Source organism: Mustela lutreola, chromosome 14 (genome assembly GCF_030435805.1).
Source record: "Mustela lutreola isolate mMusLut2 chromosome 14, mMusLut2.pri, whole genome shotgun sequence".
NCBI classification, from domain to species: domain Eukaryota; kingdom Metazoa; phylum Chordata; class Mammalia; order Carnivora; family Mustelidae; genus Mustela; species Mustela lutreola.
Window position 1 is genome coordinate 37,272,326 of NC_081303.1, and position 21,877 is coordinate 37,294,202.

General features: G+C 39.8%; 1 protein-coding gene across 1 annotated transcript in view; it reads right to left on the bottom strand.

Moving 5' to 3' along the window:
* DNAH14 (dynein axonemal heavy chain 14) overlaps positions 1–21,877 on the bottom strand; it is a 320,474-nt gene that overhangs the window by 115,315 nt on the left and 183,282 nt on the right. Inside the window, exons 43-45 of the mRNA XM_059145622.1 lie at positions 4,354–4,470; positions 2,006–2,164; positions 630–762 (exon numbers count right to left, since the gene is read on the bottom strand). Of these exons, the coding sequence (XP_059001605.1) occupies positions 630–762; positions 2,006–2,164; positions 4,354–4,470 (409 nt within the window). The remainder of the gene's footprint in view (positions 1–629; positions 763–2,005; positions 2,165–4,353; positions 4,471–21,877) is intronic.

Sequence of the window (21,877 nt, forward strand, 5' to 3'; positions counted from 1 at the left end):
CGTGTCATTCTGTTCAAACAACAGTGTGCTTCTCTCACATTTTAATGAGAATTAACTTTAAAAATTTGTAATTTTTATTTGCACAATTTACAACTCTTTTTCATCCCTCCCTTCAGGAAGAGACATGGAGAAAGACAAAGTTCTTTGTAAAGAACTTTTTTTTTCTCAAGTAGGCGCTATACTGTGTGGGTGGAGCCCAATGGGGCAGGAACCCATGACCCTGAGATCAGACCTGAGCTGAGATCAAGAGTCCCATGTTTAAAGAATATTTCATATTTGATAAGATGAAAATTCTAGTCAAGAAAACCAATGATATGCAACAATTTTGGGCAAGTTTTAGGTGTATTTTTCCAGGAAGGAAAATAAATAGTTCATAGCTGTACTTTGTTATGTAAGAAAAAGGAGATTTTAATTTTAGTTATATTTAAAATAAAGGTAAAATCTCTCATTTAAAGGAATTAATCTAGGTGTTAATACTTTGGAAAAGTACAGATTTTCTTCTTCGCTTCTCTTTGGAAGAGTTCTGCATTTCTACATAGCAGGTTTGCTTTTTAAAACAAGGCACATTTATATGTTAAAGCAAAATATTTTTTACCAGACAAATCAAATTTGGTGTTTCAACATACAACCTTGATTTTTTAATTTCACTGTACAGTAGGACTTCTCCTAAGATGGAACTGTATTTCACATCCAGTGCTCCAGGACCCTCCAGCCTCTCAAGCATTTCATTAATGGCACTGGTTTTCCCAACAGCAGGGTCTCCTAAGGGGGGGAAAAAAAAAGACTTTTTTTTTAGGTGGAAGGAAATGAATAGATGCTAACATATTAAGATGAACCAGTAACATTTTATTTGAAAACTGCATGAAAAAGATTCTTTTCTCCCTTTTGTTTTTTTAAAAAAAAAAAAAACCATGGTTAAGCCTGGGTAAACCAGGACGTAGATACGAAATCCTCTCAAATTACTTACAGCTCTGATAAAAGGACACAGTCAAAGTTACCCATTGTGTTTAATCGAAGGCTCATTTACGGCTCTGGCAAATATTCCAGCTCACAGCACAGAGGAGCTGCTGCATGCAATTCATTTCCCTGAACGTTTCTGCTGACACAATCTGGGGAGAGACGTGATGACAAACTCCAGCAGAACACGGTCAGGACTGCATAGTCCACCCGATATTAAGAGTAAGAATGCTTTTTCAAAAGATTTTATTTATTTATTTGACAGAGATCACAAGTAGGCAGAGAGGCAGGTGGGGGGGGGCGTGGGCGGGAGACAGGCTCCCTGCCGGGCAGAGAGCCCGATGTGGGGCTCGATTCCAGGACTCCAAGATCATGACCTGAGCCAAAGGCAGAGGCTTAACCCACTGAGCCACTCAGGCGCCCCGAGAATAAGAATCTTCTAAGGCCAAACTGGAGGCAACGTATAGATTATGTGAGAGTTCCAGCCTCATTATTTTCCGTGTGAAACTCTGGGAGCAGTACTAGGGCCCCTGGTGATGGGCAACAAAAGGTAAGGAAGGGGTCAAATAAATGTTATGGGAGACGTGGGGCTGTATGCATTAGTCACTTGGTAACCTTAAAAGATGGAAACATTTAAACATCAGGTTGAGAAATTGTGAATTTTTTTTTTTAAATCAGGCAGGTTCTTTTAATTTTTTCCTTGTATGTAATTACATTTAATCAGACCAATCTTTGCTCCTTCTGTCAGGGACACTCTAAGGCTGTCAGCCCAAGGCTGTGGGGGCCATGTGTGCACTGATCCTGTAGTTCTACTTCTGGAATTTGTCTTGGAAGGAACCAAAGAATGAAGATTTATATCGTCCTCACCTGGCAAATGTGAGCAAATGGGCATTCAAACACTGTTGGTAGGAATACATGTTGACATAGTGTCTAGAGCCTCTCAGAGCATACCCCCCCCCCCCAGTTATAAAGTAAAATGTTTAGACTATGTAATTACTAAGCCTGTTCCTAACTCTATAAATTCTCCTTCTTTAAATCTTCCTAATACCTGTGAGAAGTACGGGGCAGAAATTCTTTAAGAGAAAGCTTATGAGGAAAGAGAGGGACACTGTGTCTCTGGTGGCAATATAAGTGATGTTCTCTCCGTATTCTGTGATCTTCAACAGGTTTTCACTCGATCCTTCAGGGTCCACTAGCATGGATGTTCCTAAGGTAAAGTTAAAAAGTGTCAAATGACCTATAGATAAACATTAATCTTTTGGGTACTGGGTACTTTCTGGAAAAGTCTGGACATTGTAAAACCATGTCAGCAGCTGCAGAGAAGCCAGAACGGACCATCAGTCCCCCTGTCATCTCTGCTGATCTCAGCAGCTGTTCCTTCCACTGGCACTCAGCTGGTGCCAGCCCCCACTCCACCCACACTCCCACCGCCCAAGGCCCCTTCTCCTCCCGCTTCCCTCCTGTGAAAGGAAGAAAGCAGCTCTCCTGCCCAGCCTGCCGCAGTCCTTCAGAAGAACTTCCCTTCCTGGGCAAGCCTTCTCCTCCCCTCATCTGTCTCGTTGCTGTTGAAACTTTCTGATGTACAAATATTTATTTCCTAGTATCCCCCATCTTTTTATTGGTTGAACCAGGGGAAACTGATATCTATTTAGTAAAATTCAGTTGAATATGGGCAATTTCATATGAATGAAATGTAACACACACTCACACCCCCCCAAAACTAAACCAAATCTCTCTTGAACCCACAGCTTCCTACAAATTCCACCCTCACTCTTTCCACTATTATGCAGCTAAACTTCTCAGAAGGGCTTCACATGACAGAGATCTCACTTGCTCATCTTGAGGTCGCTTTTCTAATGCTAGCAACCGACTGGCTGACACACTTGCGTGGGGCACAATTCTGAAGGCCATAAAGGCATGCGGTCGACAGTCTCCTTCCCATTCCCGTATCCTAGGAACGAGTTCCCATACCGTGTATGCCAGTCAGCAACTTTTAAAAACTGAGTATTTGAAGGTATCAGGGACTTCTTGCCAGTGCCCCAGCAATGGATATTTATGTTCTTTCTAGGCCTTAGCTGAGTTTAGAGAATATCCCCATGTCATTCTGCACACAGCCTCTCACAAGCACAGTTGCTGGGTCGGTATAAACTGGAGTATGGTGTAGAATTCTGATGTATACTGACAAGTTGGCTTCCCGTGTTTTCATTCCAAAGCCCTGTGCATCACTAATGGTATTTCTGAGAATCTTCCTCGATTGTCATGAAAAAAATGTGGGGGTTTGTTATGTTTTTGTTTCTGGTGCCAGAGACTAGTCTGGTACCAGGTGCTCTGATTTACTTGGCATAGGCTCAGCTGAAGGTGATGTTGTGATGTTCTGATGTTTCGATTCCTGTTATGGTTTGGCTTTGAAAACTCAGGAGGGTTTTAGTATCTTTTAAGCTCGTGGCCTACAATTAGGATAAAGTGGGACCAGAGGAAGTTGTATCTCAGATTTGGAGGAAATACCTCTGGTTTCCCATAGAAATGGTAAATTAAGATATTGAGTTATGTGCATTGATACTCAGTTGTGTTTTTGTACGTAGTAGTAAAGCTCAGGATTAGAATAACCAATATAGCGTTAACATGATACACAACTCAGAGGTTTTAAATAAATATAATCACCCACTAATCCTTACTGCCTCAAATATCATAGAACAGAATGCTGGTATAAATCAATTTAAAATCCGAACTTTCTGGATGCTTCATAATTATGATACCTCTGGTTTTTTTCTTTCAGAAAGTCTTATAACAAAACTGAAATTCATTGATGGGAGAAAATTGACTTCAGAGAAATTCAACTCAATTTGCATTTATTGAATTTCTTGTATTTGCAAGAACTCTGAAGCCTCAAACTTCAACCAAGCTCTCATGGTACAACAACTTTACACATCTTTGTTTTCTGTAAGTCTGCAGAAGATTGAGAATAAGAACAATGGAGCATATCTGGATATTTGTGAAGCTATGATTCCTCTTTTCTGATTAGCTCTTTCTTTTATAATCAAGTGTAGTTCTTACATATATGCTTTCCCTATTTTAAAAGAGGTCCTGGTCCTCCCCCGCTTCTGCTTTCAGTAACCACAGCTAATTAAAATACCAAATCTTTCCACTAGTAAGACTTCCAGTGAGCTATAGTTTTACAATGCACAACTGACTCAATCAAATACATTTCGATTTCTCAGAAAACAATACTCAGTGGTTATTTTCTTAAAGGCATGTTTTGGAAACACAGATCTAGAGTGGTTCTGCACTAACTTGGAACAGGTCAGTCCTCAAAGTTGCTCATATAACTACTTTTATATATAAAGCAGTCCCAACATTTTAGGGAAGTCAGAGTATGATTCTAGTAATTCTCCTTACCTTTTTGAATTAGTGTCTGAACAGTAGGAAGTAATTCTGACCACGGTATGAATTCGCACTGCTGCAAATCCACAAAATAGCCAAAGATAGAACATTTACCAGATGGTAGGTTTACGCCTACATTTGAAAATGACACAAAAATAAGTCCAAGTAAGAAAGGTTCATTTACGGAATGTTTCATTAATGACATGACCTCTATGTGAAAAATCTGATTGTTGAATCAGAAATAATAACTATTCACCAAGGGTATATCCAAATTTATAAAACAGAGCTATCTTTATTTTTCCTGCTGATCTTTAATTAAATGAAAATGTCTTTTTATATCCAGAAAATAAGGTGAATCATAATCTGATATCCTTTGAAATCTTAGCCAGTTCTGTTTATTACTATGTGTTGGATATTATTAAATGAAAGTGTTATACTGGTTTTAGTCAAACCACTGTATTAGGTAATTTTGCTACTTATTTGCAAAGCACATTTGTTTTTCCATTATAAAAGTAATAAATTTGGGGGGCACCTGGGTGGCTCAGTGGGTTAAAACCTCTGCCTTCGGCTCAGGTCATGATCTCAGGGTCCTGGGATCGAGCCCCGCATTGGGGCTCCCTGCTCAGTAGGGAGCCTGCTTCCCCTCACCCACCCTCCCCCCGCCTCCCTCTCCCTCTCTGTCAAATAAATAAATAAAAATCTTAAAAAAAAAAAGCAGTACATTTTCTTAATAGATTCCAGAAGATACAGGATAAAAGCAAAAGAATTTAGTCATGCTTTCACCATATGAAGATAATAATGTGAATATTTGATACAGTTCCTTGAATTATTTGTAAAATTTTTTTATACCAGAAAATTCATTTTTGGGGAGTATACAGTTCTAGGAGTTTTTTTGTTTTTGTTTTTGTTTTTCCTACCTGAACGTATTTTGTAATCACTATAATGGATGAGATAATAAAACAATCCTAAAACCCTTAAAAAATCCTTAGTGATACCCCTTTTGTCTTCTGTTCTAAACCCTGGTAATCACCAATCTGGTTTTTTTGTTTTGTTTTGCTACTGAGTTGTAGTATTATTACTTAATATTTTGGAAAATAACCCCTTATCACATATATGGTTTGCAAATGTTTCTCCTGCTCCATAGGCTGCCTTTTCATTTGGTTGATGGTTTCCTTGGCTGTGCAGAAGCTTTTCAACTTCGTGCAGTCCCACTTGCTTATTTTTGCTTGTATTGCCTTTACTTTTGGTGTCAATTCCAAAAATATCATTGCTGAGACCAAGGCCAAGGAACTTTCTCCCTATGTTTTCTTCTAGGAATTTTATAGTTTCAGGTCTTATGTTTATACCTTTAATCCATCCTGAGTTCATTTTGTCCATGGTATGAGATGGGGTCCCAACTTCATTATTCCGTTTGCATGAGAATATGCAGTTTTCCCAGTTCTTTTTATTGAAGAGACCCATCTTCCTGGTGTCTCTGCCAAAAATTGGTTGGCTAGGGGTGCCTCGTTGGCTCAGTTGGTTGGGAGTCCGCCTCCTGGTTTTGGCTCAGGTCGTGATCTCACAGTTGTGAGATCGAGCCCCACACTGGGCTCTGTGCTCAGTAAGGAGCCTGCTTCAGCTTCTTCCTCCGTCTCCCCCCAGCCCCTCCCTACTGGCACGTGTGCTCTCTGAAGTGAATAAAATCTTGTTAATAAAATTGGTTGGGGGTGCCTGGGTGGCTCAGTGGGTTAAGCCTCTGCCTTCGGCTCAGGTCATGATCCCAGAGTCCTGGGATCGAGCCCCGCATTGGGCTCTTTGCTCAGCAGGGAACCTGCTTTCCTTCCTCTCTCTGCCTGCCTTCTGCCTACTTGTGATCTCTGTCTGTCAAATAAATAAATAAGTAAAATCTTAAAAAAAAAAAGAAAATTGGTTGGGTACATGGGCTTGGATTTACTTCTAGATTCTGTTCTGTTCTATTGGTTTCTGTGTCAGTTTTCAATGCCAGTGCTATACTGTTTTGATTTTTATTGCTATGGAATACAGTTTGAGATAAAGTGTGTGGCCTCCAGCTTTGTTCTTCTTCCACAGGATGGTTTTGGCTCTTCAGTCTTTTCTGGTTCCAGATGAATTTGAGGGTTGTTTTATCTATTTCTGTGAAAAAAGCCACTGAAGTTTTGATAGGGATCGCACTGAATTTATAGATGTCTTTGGAGTACGGACATTTTAACAACTTTAACTCTTTCAACTCATAAGCATAGACTATCTATTTATTTGTGTCTTCTTTGATTCATTAATGTCTTGTAATTTTCAGTGTACTGATCTTTCACCTCCTTGGTTAATTTATTCCTAGGTATTTTACTTCTTGAGGCACTTGTATATGTTAACGTGATGTATCATATTTATTGGTTTGCATAAATTGAACCATCTTTGCAACCCAAATCCTGCATGATCATAGTTTGTAATTCTTTTAATGTGTTGTTTAGTTTGCTCATTTGGGAGGAAGATTTTTGTATCTGAATTCATCGGGCTTGTAGGGTTCTTGTTTTTGTTTTTGTTGTTGTTTTGTGGTGTCCTTATCTGGTTTTGGTATTAGGGAAATGCTGCCTTGTAAAATGACTTCGGAAGTTTTCCTTTATATTCAGGTTTTTTTTTTTTTTCCCCTTGGAAGAGTTTAAGAAGGACTTCAGTGTTTGAGAGAATTCACCAGTGAAGGTGACTTTTGTTTGATGGGAAGTTTTACTCATTCAATCTCATTACTTGTTTTGGTCTTCAGATTTTCTATTTCTTCTTTAAATAGAAGCAGGTTGTATGCTTCTAGAAATGTCCCCACTTATTTCAGGCTATCTGATTTGTTGGTATATAATTGTGCATAGTAGTCCGTTACGATCTTTTTTTTTTCTTTTCAGCATAACAGAATTCATTGTTTTTGCACTACACCCAGTGCTCCATGCAATACGTGCCCTCCTTAATACCCACCACTTGGCTCCCCCAACCTGCCACCCCCTACCCCTTTCAAAACCCTCAGATTGTTTTTCAGAGTCCATAGTCTCTCATGGCTCACCTCCCCTTCCAATTTCCCCCAACTCCCTTCTCCTCTCTAACTCCCCATGTCCTCCATGTTATTTGTTATGTTCCACAAATAAGTGAAACCATATGATACTTGACTCTCTCTGCTTGACTTATTTCACTCAGCATAATCTCTTCCAGTCCCATCCATGTTGCTACAAAAGTTGGGTATTCATCCTTTCTGATGGAGGCATAATACTCCATAGTGTATATGAACCACATCTTCCTTATCCATTCGTCCTTTGAAGGGCATCTTGGTTCTTTCCACAGTTTGGCGACTGTGGCCATTGCTGCTATAAACATTGGGGTTCAGATGGCCCTTCTTTTCACTACATCTGTATCTTTGGGGCAAATACCCAGTAGTGCAATTGCAGGGTCATAGGCAAGCTCTATTTTTAATTTCTTGAGGAATCTCCACACTGTTCTCCAAAGTGGCTGCACCAACTTGCATTCCCACCAACAGTGGAAGAGGGTTCCCCTTTCTCCACATCCTCTCCAACACACGTTGTTTCCTGTCTTGCTAATTTTGGCCATTCTAACTGGTGTAAGGTGGTATCTCAATGTGCTTTTAATTTGAATCTCCCTGAGGGCTAGTGATGATGAACATTTTTTCATGTGTCTGATAGCCATTTGTATGTCTTGATTGGAGAAGTGTCTGTTCATATCTTCTGCCCATTTTTTGATATGATTATCTGTTTTGTGTGTGTTGAGTTTAAGAAGTTCGTTATAGATCCTGGATATCAATCTTTTGTCTGTACTGTCATTTGCAAATATCTTCTCCCATTCTGTGGGTTGCCTCTTTGTTTTGTTGACTGTTTTCTTTGCTGTGCAGAAGCTTTTGATCTTGACGAAGTCCCAAAAGTTCATTTTCGCTTTTGTTTCCTTTGCCTTTGGAGACATATCTTGAAAGAAGTTGCTGTGGCTGATACCGAAGAGGTTACTGCCTATGTTCTCCTCGAGGATTCTGATGGATTCCTGTCTCATGTTGAGGTCTTTTATCCATTTCGGGTTTATCTTTGTGTACGGTGTAAGAGAATGGTTGAGTTTCATTCTTCTACATATATCTGTCCAGTTTTCCCAGCACCATTTATTGAAGAGACTGTCTTTTTTCCACTGCATATTTTTTCCTGCTTTGTCAAAGATTATTTGACCATAGAGTTGAGGGTCCATATCTAGGCTCTCTATTCTGTTCCACTGGTCTATGTGTCTGTTTTTATGCCAGTACCATGCTGTCTTGGTGATCACAGCTTTGTAGTAAAGCTTGAAATCAGGTAACATGATGCCCCCAGTTTTGTTTTTCTTTTTCAACATTTCCTTAGCAATTCGGGGTCTCTTCTGATTCCATACAAATTTCAGGATTATTTGCTCCAAAATTCCAGTGGAATTTTGATCAGAATGGCATGAAAAGTATAGATTGCTCTAGGGAGTATAGACATTTTAACAATATTTGTTCTTCCAATCCAAGAGCATGGAATGGAATGGTCTTCCATCTTTTTGTGTCTTCTTCAATTACTTTCATGAGTGTTCTGTAGTTCCTCGAGTACAAATCCTTTACCTCTTTGGTTAGGTTTATTCCCAGGTATCTTATGGTTCTGGGTACTATAGTAAATGGAATCAATTCTCTAATTTCCCTTTCTGTATTTTCATTGTTAGTGTATAAGAAAGCCACTGATTTCTGTACATTGACTTTGTATCTTGCCATGTTACTGAATTGCTGTATGAGTTCTAGTAGTTTGGGGGTGGAGTCTTTGGGTTTTCCATATAAAGAATCATGTCATCTGCGAAGAGAGAGAGTTTGACTTCTTCATTGCCAGTTTGGATACCTTTTATTTCTCTTTGTTTTCTGATTGCTGTTGCTAGGACTTCTAGTACTATGTTGAACAAGAGTGGTGAGAGTGGGCATCCTTGTTGTGTTCCTGATCTCAACAGAAGGCTGCAAGCTTTTTCCCATTGAGGATGATATTTGCTGTGGGTCTTTCATAGGTAGATTTTATGAAGTTCAAGAATTTTCCCTCTATCCCTATACTTTGAAGTGTTTTAATCAGGAACAGATGCTGGATTTTGTCAAATACTTTTTCTGCATCAATTGAGAGGACCATGTGGTTCTTCTCTCTTCTCTTATTGATTTGTTCTATCACATTGATTGATTTGCGAATGTTGACCCATCCTTGTAACCCAGGGATGAATCCCTCCTGGTCATGGTGGATAATCTTTTTAATGTGCTGTTGGATCCTGTTTGCTAGGATCTTGTTGAGAATTTTAGCATCCATATTCATCAGTGACATTGGTCTGAAATTCTCCTTTTTGGTGTGGTCTTTGCCTGGTTTGGGGATCAAGGTAATGCTGGCTTCATAAAAAGAGTCTGGAAGTTTTCCTTCTGCTTCAATTTTTTGAAACAGCTTCAGGAGAATTGGTGTTATTTCTTCTTTGCAAGTTTAGTAGAATTCCCCAGGGAATCCATCAGGTCCTGGGCTCTTGTTTTTTGGGAGGTTTTTGATCACTGCTTCAATCTCATTACTAGATATCGGTCTATTCAGGTTGTCAATTTCTTCCTGGTTCAATTTTGCGAGCTTATAGTTTTCCAGGAATGCATCCATTTCATCTAGGTTGCTTAGCTTATTAGCATATAACTGTTGATAATAACTTCTGATGATTGTTTCTACTTCCTTGGTGTTAGTTGTGATCTTTCCCTTTCCATTCATAATTTTATTAATTTGAACTTTCTCTCTTTTCTTTTGGATTAGTGTGGCCAATGGTTTATCGATCTTATTGATTCTTTCAAAAAACCAGCTTCTAGTTTCATTGATACGTTCTACTGTATTTCTAGTTTCTACCTCATTGATCTCTGCTCTAATCTTGATTATTTCCCTTCTTATGTGTGGAGTTGGTTTAATTTGTTGTTGATTCTCCAGTTCTTTAATGTGTAGAGACAGCTGGTGTATTCTGGATTTTTCAATTTTTTGGTGGGAGGCTTGGATGGCTATGTATTTCCCCCTTAGGACCGCCTTTGCTATATCCCATAGGTTTTGGATCAAAGTGTCTTCATTCTCATTGGTTTCCATGAATTGTTTCAGTTCTTCTTTGATCTCCTGGTTGATCCAAGCATTCTTAAGCAGGTGTTTTTTAGCTTCCAGGTGTTTGAGTTCCTTCCAAACTTTTCCTTGTGATTGAGCCCCAATTTCAAAGCATTGTGATCTGAGAATAGGCAGGGAATAATCTCAGTCTTTTGGTATCAGTTGAGCCCTGATTTGTGATCCAGTATGTGGCCTATTCTGGAGAAGGTTCCATGTGCACTTGAGAAGAATGAGTATCCTGTTGTTTTAGGGTGGAATGTTCGTTATATATCTATGAGGTCCATCTGATCCAATGTGTCATTCAATTCTCTTGTTTCTTTATTGATTTTCTGCTTGGATGATCTATTTCTGAGAGAGGCTGTTAAGCTCTCCTACTATTAATGTATTCATATCAATATGACTCTTTATCTTGATTAACAGTTTTCTTATGTACTTGGCTGCTCCCATATTGGGGACATAGATATTTACAATTGTTAGATCATCTTGGTGGATAGTCGCTCTAAGAATTATGGAGTGTCCTTCTGTATCACTTACTATAGTCTTTAGTTTAAAGTCTAATTTATCTGATATGAGAATCGCTACCCCGGCCTTCTTTTGAGGCCCATTGGCATGAAAAATGCTTCTCCATCCCTTCACTTTCAGTCTGGGTGTATCCTTAGGTTCAAATGAGTCTCTTGTAGACAACATATGGATGGGTCCTGTTGCTTTATTCAATCTGCAACCCTGTGTCATTTTATGGGCTCATTTAGGCCATTCACATTGGGAGTGATTATTGATAGATATGTTTTTATTGACATTGTCTTACCTTTGAAGTCTTTCTTTCTGTAGATTGTCTCTATATTTCTGTTCAATGATATTCTTAAGACTTTTCCTCTTTTATAGAACCCCCCTTAATATTTCCTGCAGTGTCGGCTTGGTGGTCACATACTCTTTTAAGCCTTGCCAGTCTTGGAAACTCTTTATCTCTCCATCCATTTTGAATGTCAGTCTTGCTGGATAAAGTATTCTTGGCTGCATGTTCTTCTTATTTAGTGCCCTGAATATATCTTGCCAGCCCTTTCTGGCTTGCCAGGTTTCTGTGGAAAGGTCTGATGTTATTCTGATGGGCTTTCCTCTGTATGTAAGGAGCTTCTTTGTCCTAGCTGCCTTCAAGAGGGCCTGCCTACAATTATAATTCTTCATTCTTACTATTAGGTGTCTCAAGGACTTTCGAGAATCTATAATCTTGGGGGGAGACCGTTCTGCCTCTAGTACATGAATGCTGGTTCCATTCGGAGATTGGGAAAATTTTTGTGGAGAACTTGTCCCACTATATCCTCTAGACTTCTTTCTTTCTCCTCCCCTTCAGGGATTCCAATAATTCTGATGTTGGAACGTTTCATGGCATCATTTATTTCCCTGATTCTGTTTTCGTGGCTTCTAAGCTGTTTGTTCCAGGCTTCCTCCTGGTCCTTTCTCTCTATCTGTTTGTCCTCCAGATCACTAATTCTATCTTCTGTCTCAGTTACTCTAGCTTTTAGAGAATTTAGATTAGATTGGAACTCATTGAGAGCATTGTGAAAATCATCCCTGGTGGCTTTCAGTTCTGCTCTAACATTGTGAACAACATCTCTAGTGGCTTTTAGTTCTGCCCTAATCAATTCTGTTTGGTCATCCATGGCTTTCTCCAACCTAGCTATTGCCTGGATAATTGTTAGCCTGAATTCCCTTTCCAACATATTGTCTATGTTGATAGCCATTAGCTCTGTTGCAGAAGGCCCATCATCTGAATTTTTCTTTTGTTGGGCATTCCTCCTCCTACTCATTTTGGTGAGCGATGGCTGAACAGATGTAGCTGGATGTATCGACCATGGTGCAGTCAAGATGCACCCTGGAATGCTTCTGAGAAATCAGGAGTCCCCACCCAAACGAGAGAAAAAGGAAAGAGAGAAAAAAGAAAGAAAAAAGGAAAAAAAAAAAAAGAGAGAGAGAGAGAGAGGAAAAAAAGAAAGATAAAAGAGAAGGCTCAGCCCAAATGGGCCCCAAGGTAAGATTAATGATGTTTACAAACAAAAAGACTGATAAAAGTATATGACAAGGGAAAAAAATATATGTATATATATAAAAGCAAAAAAAAAAAAAAAAGAACCTCATCAAAAAGAACCCCAAGTATAAGATTTATATACTATCAGGACAAATACAAATACACAGAAACATTGGCAGAAGAAAAAGATGGGAGAGTGGTTATAAATTCTCAGTGTGGGTGAGGAAGGTTATTTTGATTCTTCCTGGATGTATCTTGATATCTTTGTTAAAGGACTCAACTTTCCTAAGATAAAGGGGGATTAAAAATTGCTTAAACCAATTTTTAATTGGGGTAGCATTGATTGGGGAAAGGGGATTACCTTGAAGTTTAACTCTATATGAATGTTAAAAAATAAAAATAAAAAAAGAATAAACTAAACTAAATTAAAATTAAAAAAAAAAAAGTAAAAAATAGAAAAGCAAAAGAAAAACACGGGTGTATGTATCAAAAAGTCCAGGTTAAAATATTATTATGGAATTTGATGTACTAGAAATCTCACTGTTATGGTAAATAGGTTAAAAAATTATCTATATATAAAAAAAAAAATGAACCAGAATAGTGGGAACAAATTAAAAATAAAAGTTGTATCTATGAAGAAGTGCTGGTTGTTCTCTTGTCATCTTTTTTTTCTTTTTATTTTTCTTCCTGGTTGGTTTTCTTGGGGAGGGGCCTGCCACGTGGGTTTTCAGGCAATGTTCCCTGAGTTGAGTCTTCTCGGCCCCCTCAAGGGGGTGGGCTCAGAGGAAACTTTTTTTCAGGCTTTTGTTCTCTGGAAGTTTTTATGTATGTTTGTTTTTCTCTCGCCTTGACAGCTTTTGATGGTTTTTGGAGGTTTAGAGAAAAGCAAACTGCACCCAGACCTCCATCTCAGAGAGAAGCCTCAGTCTGTTCCCCTCTGGGTGCTGCAGAGCACATAAGTTCCCCCTCCGCTGCTGGCAGAGCACGTTCTGAGTCGTGGTCCCTGGGGACACAGGAACTCCTGCTTGTACCCAAAACCATGACAGCGCTGGCTGTCTGGGCAGCTCTGGACCGCCAGAGAGGTTCCAAGCAGCGATTGCACACTGAGATTTTCCTGCTGGCCCAGGCTGGGAGTGCCTGGTCTTTCCGGGTCTGAGAACCTACGTTCCAGGCTGGCACCTGCGTGCACCTCTCTCAGGGGAGGGTGCAGAGCGTGACTCAGACTCTGATCCCATGCAGGATAGCATGGCCCAGCACTTGTGTGGGGACTGCAAAAAGGCTGTGCTTTTGCCGGCTGGCGAGGCTCCCAGCCCCTCACAGGATCTAGACTCCACATGCTCTCAGGTGTGCTGGCGGCTCAGGGAACAAGACCTGGTTTCTCCGCCGCACTCTCTCTGGCTCAGCGCCAGGGATGGCTGTCCTGGGTCCGGGGGACTTAGGCCCCTCTCCCTAACTGCCCCGATTCCCACAATTCCCCCCCACAATCCTTTGCTCTTTTTGAGTGCTTTCAAACAGACTCCAAGTTAATGCTGGTCCCCAGACGCAGGGCACTCTCATATTGGGGTATTACTTTCCAATGGGTCGCCTCTGATGGCTCCCTCCCCCTTTTGTTTATCTTCCGATATCAGTCCGACATTCCCACTTTGCTTTACCTGCCCACTGGCGTCTTCTGTCCCCATAGAGATCCAGACGTGTATAATTCTGATCTCAGGCTGATTTCATGGGTGATCGGAGTTTTTTGGTAGGCAATCAGCTCACTTTAGGGTACAGGTTGAAACCGTGCCTTCTCCTACTTTCCTGCCATCTTATCTCCTCCTCAATATAGCTCTGTTACGATCTTTCATATTTCTATGGTATCTATTGCAATGTCTCTTTGATTTCTCATTTTATTTGAGCCTTCTCTCTTTTTTCCTTAATCTAGGTAAAGATTTGTCAATTTTGTTTACCTTTTCTTTGTTTTTCTGGCTTCTTTTAATTATTTCTACTCTGATCTTTGTTATTTCTTTCCTTTCACTAACTTTAGGCTTATTCCTTTTTCCCCCTTTTTCTTTGAAGTGTAAAGTTAGATTATTTGAGATCTTTCTTTTATTGCCATGTGGGCATTTATGGTTATAAAATTCCTTCTACAAATTTTTATTGAAACCCATAAATTATGGTATGTTTTATTTCCATTTTTGTTTTTTAAAGACAAATTTAAAAATTAAAAAAAAAATCTTCTCATTGATTTTTCAGAAGTGTGCTATTTAATTTCTATATATTTTTAATTTTCTAGTTTTCATCAAGGTATTTTCTAGCTTCATTCCATGATGGTCAGAAAAGACATGCAGTATAATTTTCAATCTTAATAATTTGTTAAGACTTATTTTGTGACCAAACATAATGGTCTATGCTGGAGAATATTTCCACGTGTGCTTGAGAAGAATGTGCAGTCTGCTGCTGTCAGACTGAATTCTCTGTATATGTCTGTCAGGCCCATTTTCTCTAAACTATAGCTCAATTCCAATATTTCCTTATTGATTTTTCTCTCTGAACAACCTACCCACTCTTTAAAGTAGGATATTAAATTCCCCTACAATACTGTTCTCTATTTCTTCAGATCTGTTAGTATTTGCTTAATAAGTTTAGGTACCCTGATGTTGAGTGCATATACATTTATAGTTGTTCTATCTTCTTGATGAATTGACTCCTTTACAATCACATAATGACCTTGTCTGTTGTTAACAGTTTTTGACTTAAAGCCTATGTTGTCCAATAGAAGTATAGCTTAGCTGCTACACCTGTTCTCTTTCAGTTTTCCACTTGCATGGAATACCATATCCCATCCCTGCAATTTGAGCCTCTGTGTGTCCTTGAAACAGAAGTGAATCTCTTGTAGGCAATACATAGTTGGCTTGTTTTAAAAATCCATTTATATATTCTATATCTTTTGATTGTAGATTTTAATCTATTTACTTTTAAAGTAATTTTGAGGGGGTGCTTGTGTGGCTCAGAAGGTTAATCCTCTGCTTCAGCTTGGGTCATGATCTTGGGGTCCTGGGATCAAGCTCCACATTGGTTTCTCTGCTTGGTGGGGAGCCTGCTTCTTCCTCTCTCTGCCTGCCTCTCTGCCTGCTTGTGATCTCTCTCTCTTTGTCAAATAAATAAATAAAATCCTCTAAAAAAATAAAATAATTTTGAAAAGCAAAGACTAATAACATTTGATTGTTTCCTGACTGTTTTGTGGTTCCCTCATTCCCTCTTCCTTGTGAACTGATGATTTTCCCTAGAGGTTGCATTAATTAATTTCCTTTTCTTTATCTTTTCTGTACTGTTGGTTTTTCGTTTGTGGTTACCATGACACTTGACATGACATACATGACATAAAACATCTTTTAAACTGATAACAAGTCAATTTCAATCACATGCAAAAACTCTTTCGCCTTCCCCTCACATTTTATATTTTCCATGTCACAATTACTCTCTCTTTATATTGGGTATCCATTACACATCTAAGCAGCTATAGGAATTTTTAATGTCTTTGAGTATCAATTTTTATACTAAAGGGATTCAAATGCCACCATATTACAGTAATAGAGCATCTGAGTTTGACTATATACTTACCTTTACCAATGTGCTTTATAATTTCATTATTTTTTTCCTGCTACTAATTAACATTTTCACTTAAGTTTGAAGGACTCCTTTTGCATTTCTTGTAGGGTTGGTTTAGGGTGATGAACCCCCTCAGCTTTTGTTTGGGAAAGTCATTTTTTTGTCTTTTATTTTTTTTAAAATATTTTATTTATTTATTTGATAGACAGAGATCACAAGTAGGCAGAGAAGCAGGCAGAGACAGAGAGAGGGTGAAGCAGGCTCCCTGCTGAGCATGACCCTGGGATCATGACCTGAGCCGAAGGCAGAGGCTTTAACCCACTGAGTCACCCAGGTGCCCCGCACCTTTTTTTTTTTTTTTTTTTTTTTTTAAAGATTCTATTTATTTCAGAGAAAGAGAAAGAGCGGGGAGGGCAGCGGCAGAAGGAGAAGCAGACTCCCCACTGAGCAGGGATCCTAATATGGGGCTTGGCCCAGGACCCTGAGATCATGGAATGAGCAGAAGGCAGATGCTTAGCTGACTGAGCCACTCAGGCACCCATCTCCTTCATTTTTTTTTTTTTAAAAGATTTTATTTATTTATTTGACAGACAGAGATCACAAGTAGGCAGAGAGGCAGGCAGAGAGAGAGGGGGAAGCAGGCTCCCCGCTGAGCAGAGAGCCTGATGTGGGGCTTGATCCTGGGATCATGACCTGGGTCGAAGGCAGAGGCTTTAATCCACTGAGCCACCCAGGCGCCCCTCTCCTTCATTTTTTGAAGGACAACTTTGCAGGGTAAAGTATTCCTGATTGGCAGTTTTTTCTTTCAGCACCTTGAAGAGATGATCCCACTGTCTCCTGGGCTGCAAGCTTTGTGGTGAGGAATTTGCTGAGCTTCATGGTAGTCCTTTATGTGGGCAATTTTTTCTTCTACCTGTGTTCAAATTCTCTTTCTTTTAGATAGTTTATGTGTCTGGGAAGATTTTTGGGTTGAAATTACTGGAGAGATGTCTGAACTTCATTTAAAAAGTAAATCCTTCCCCAGATTTAGTAAGTTCTCCGCCATTATTTCTCTAAATAAGCTTTCTGTCCCTTTCTTGCTTGCTTCTTCTTTTGGGACTCCCTTAATGGGTAGATTTAAAAAAATGATATCCCATATTTCACAGGCTCTCTTCATTCTTTTTTTCTTAGTTCTCCTGTGAGTGGATAATTGCAAATGACCTGGTTTCTGTCCTGGAGATTCTTTCCTCTGATTGATCCAGTCTGCTGTTGATGTTCTATCCCATTCACTGTATTCTCCAGCTGCACGACTTCTGTTTGCTTCTGTTCTGATTCCTGTCTCCGCTACTTTCTCATTTTCTTCAAGTATTGTTTTCCCAATTTTACCAAATTGTCTTCCAGTGTTGTCTTTTAGCTAATCAGACTTCCTCAAAACAGATATTTTGAGTTTTTAATTGGGCAAACCACAAATCTCTGTTTCTTTGGGGTCAGTTACTGGAGAAATATTGTACTACTTTGGTTATCATGTTTTTTCCTGTTTCCTGAAGTCCTTCATTATGCTCTCCACATTGGAGAAATGGTCTCCTCCAGTTTTTACTAACTGACTGTGGGAAATAAGTAACTCCCTCTGACTTGTTAAGGATCCTGAGGCTTTCTTGATATTTTCTGTGGTTATGCTTACCCCACACATCTTGTTCTCTCCTACTGGGTAATTTTTAGGCACATATGACTTCTCTCCATTCTGCCAAGCCAGGCTGGGTGTTGACAGCCTTCCTGTTTCTTTCCCTTGGGTAGTGTCGGATGCTGTATTTGTGTGGTTTCTCCCAACCCTGCAATATGCCTAGTTTTCTACTACCCATCTGAAAAGGCTCACTTTTGCTCTCCTCTGGGTTGCACATAGGGCACCTGCCCCTGGAAGAGGGTTTTTACGGGTAAAGCTAATGGAGTGTTGGGGAAGCCCATGGACCAGTTCAGGGGATCCTTGGGCAAGGTGTCCCCAGAAGCTCATGGGTGGACCTCCTGTCCTAAAGTAGTCTAGTAGGATTTGTGTCCCATTCTGAGCCCTGGCTGCTGTTCTCCCAGCCTCCACTTCCCTATTGCCAGGTAGCTCACAGTTCGCTACTTTCTATGGGGCTAAAGAAAACTGGGCCTCTGTGGCAGAGTCCCACCCAGCTGAGAAGCCACTCGCTCATGCACAAGCCATCCCTTTTCCCTTCTGGCACGGGACTGTGATGCCAAGGGGAGGGTGATGTGTGTGAAGAGCTGAGAAACAGGTCTCTGTACACTTGCACACACACCTGTTTTATTTCTGCATCTGTCTGCACATCTATCAAGAACAGAAAGCATGAGTTCAGACTGACAAAGTCTTTGTGTAAGTTTCTCGTTGCTGTTTTAACAAATTACCACCAACTTAGGGATCTTAAAACAACACAGATTTCTCCCTTACAGTTCTAGAGGTCACAGGTCCACCCTGTTTTCACTGGACTAAAATCAAAGTGTTGGCAGGACTGCATTCCTTTGGAGGCTCTCAAGGGAAATCCCTTTCTCTGCCCTTTCAAGCTTTGGGTGGCCACATGCAGTCCTTGGCTCGTGGCCTCTTCCTCCACCTTCAAAGCCAGCAACTGCACGACTGCATCACTTCAACCTCTGCATCCCCCCCTCATGCATCCGGTGCCTCTCCTGCCTCCTTCTCCACAATTAAGGAATCATGATCCAGGATAATCTCAAGGATCTTAACCTAGTCACACCCTCAAACTCTGCTGTGCAATGAGTTAGCCCATCCACAGGACCCAAGAAATGGGATGTGGGGCTCTCTGGGAGCCATTAGTCTACCTTATCATCATCCAGCAAGAGGACTCACTCTAACACTTGTCCTTTGCTTTCTTTCTCTGCTGTTTTATCTCTTGCAACTAAGAACTAGTTTGTGAGGAAACAGTGTCAGATCAGGCAATAGCCTGCTCCTCATCAAATTCTGCCTTAAGTTTAATGTCCATTGATATTCTCGCCTGATCTAATATCTATCTATGATGGATGCAGTGGATATGCCTTCTATAGAATGGGACTATTATCCTCAACCATACAGATAATTTGTGCAGATTTAATAGCCAGTTAAAGGTAATTAGCAGAAACCAGGTAACAGCCCCTGATTAATAAGACTCAAATGACTAGAATTATCAGGTGCATATTTTAAGACAGCCATGCTTACTATGTTTAAATGAAAGTAAGCTTGAAAGTACAGAACAAGAACAAGAAATTATAAAAAAAGTGACATAGCCTATTTGAAAAGGAACCAAACAGACCTTCCAGAAATGAAACATAAGAGCTCAGCAGCAATAACAAAACCAAGACCATACTTAATGGGGAAGCTTTTGTAATGGTACCATTAATAATGGCAGTGCAAAACCACAGAAAGAAGGATGAAATGTATACGACTAAGCTGAATAAGAAACACGCCAAGTCAATACAAAGAAAACTTGAAGACTTTTTTTCTAGGTTTCAGTTTACCTATTTTTTAAAAAAGATTTTGTTTATTTATTTGAGAGAGACAACATGGGAGAGGGGCAGAGGGAGAGGGAGAAGCAGGCTGCTGCTGAGCAGGGAGCCTGATGTGGGGCTAAATCCCAGGACCCTGGGATCATGAACTGAGCTGAAGGCAGACACTTAACTGACTGAGTCACCCAGCCACCCCTCAATTAACTAATTCTTTCTCTGATGGTGCCAAGAGAAGAGCTCATCTGGACTACTGACTCTTTCACTTGAATGATTATAGAAGTTCTATTTGGTCCTTTTTCATAGCCTTATGTTCTATTTTTATTTCTACTTTTTTTTTTTCTGCTTCATATATGCTTATTTGTTTAAAAATAGATGCCATTTCCTTATTTAGCTTTCAAAAAAGAACCCTAACATATTAATAAATGTTAGTTCATTCCAGATGAAATTATTATAGCCTAACGGACATCTGTGTTACAGGTATCTGTTAGGCTATAATAATTTCATCTGGAATGAATTCATATTATGATAAGTGATAGTAAACCAGTAGGTATACTTTCTTAGTATTAATTGTTTTGTGTTTTACAATTTTGTTCAGAGTGACTACAAGTGGGAAGTTTCGGGACTCCTTTTTTTTCTCTTTTCTCTTCCATTCTGAGGGTTTTGTCCTTTTTACAACTGCTGCCACCCGCCCCTCCTTCCATTCCTACACCCACCCCAAACTAGCTTTTCTACGCATACTTCAGATGACAAAACAAAATTCCATACTCATCGTTTTAAGATAAACCTTCTAACATAAGGTATTATTTACTGAGTTGTCTTTAGGTTCACATGGAGAAGAAATAATAGAATTTGAGGTATTTTCTGCCTGACAAATAAATCAGAGCAGTTTATTTATCTTAGGAATTAGCAACATCCAGTTGACTCACTAAGTCAACAACAAATAACGTGCAGTGCATTTTGATATTAAAAGTTAATTTTGGGGCACCCGGGTAGTTCAGTGGGTTGATCCTCTGCCTTCAGCTCAGGTCATGATCTCAGGGTCCTGAGATCGAGCCCCACATCAGGCTCTCTGCTCAACGCGGAGCCTGCTTCCCTGTCTCTCTCTGCCTGCTTCTCTGCCTACTTGTGATCTGTCAAATAAATAAAATCTTTTAAAAAAGTTAATTTCTGGATGTCTGGGTAGCTCATTGCGTGAAGCATCTGCCTTCAGTTCAGGTCATGATCCCAGGGTTCTGAGGTCGAGCCCCGCATTGGGCTCCCTGCTCAGCGGGGAGTCTGCTTCCCCCTCTCCCTCTCCCCCCTGTTCATGCTCCCTCTCAAATAAATAAAATCTTTAAAAAAAATAATTTCCATAGGAAATAACACAAAACTTTGTGGTCAAAGATACCTTAAATAGAACATTTACAAATAATTTCAAAAGGACATTTTAAGAGTTACATCACACAAACTGGTCAAATCTATACTTTTGGTAAATATTTTTTGGCTCTCATCTTTAACAAAGTCCTTCTAAATACATTCATGGTTCACTGTTTTGTCTTTTTGGTAACTGCACCCAGGATCTCTTCATCTATTCCAAGTTCCTTTAATTAGTGACTGCTAGTTGGGAAGGCTTACCATTTCAGAAAATTACGACAGATTCCATTTGTTAGAACAGACTCAAAAAACATCCATAATAAAGAAATCTAAGACTTCATGAAATAGTTTTTATAATATTAGTCTTTAAGAAGTAAATGAAACTATCATCTACAGAAATTCCTGGTGCACGAGGATATGTATAACACAGATCCAGCGAGACGGCCAGTGGGCTCAGCTAGGCCGAGGTCAAGAGTTTCCAGGTTTCATCTGTTCTGCCTTACTTGTGTGACACCTCCCTTAGAACAACAATTGACCAGGAGTCAAATTTACTTCAGCCTCTTTTGCTAGACTAATGGTACTGGAGTGTGCTTTTACCTTTAACCTCACACTTTAAAAGATGGACCTTTACTTCGAGGCCATCCATAAAGAGTTTCCAACTAATTTTTAAGGGGGGGGAGGGGCAGAGGGAGAGAGAGAATCCCTTTCACAAACTTGGGATCATGACCTGAGCTGAAATCAAGAGTCGGACCCTTAACAAACTGAGCCCACCCAGGCATCCCTCTTTTCTTTAAATTTATCTTATCCAGAGATTTATATCAGCTCTGACAAAGTATCTGTATTTTTTTTTTTTTTTTAAGTAGGCCCCTTGCCCAACAAGGAGCCCAATATGGGGCTTGAACTCACACCTGTGAGATCAAGACCTGAGCTGCGATCAGGAGTCAGACTGAGTGGCGGACAGAGCTGACCGCCTAAATGCCCCCAC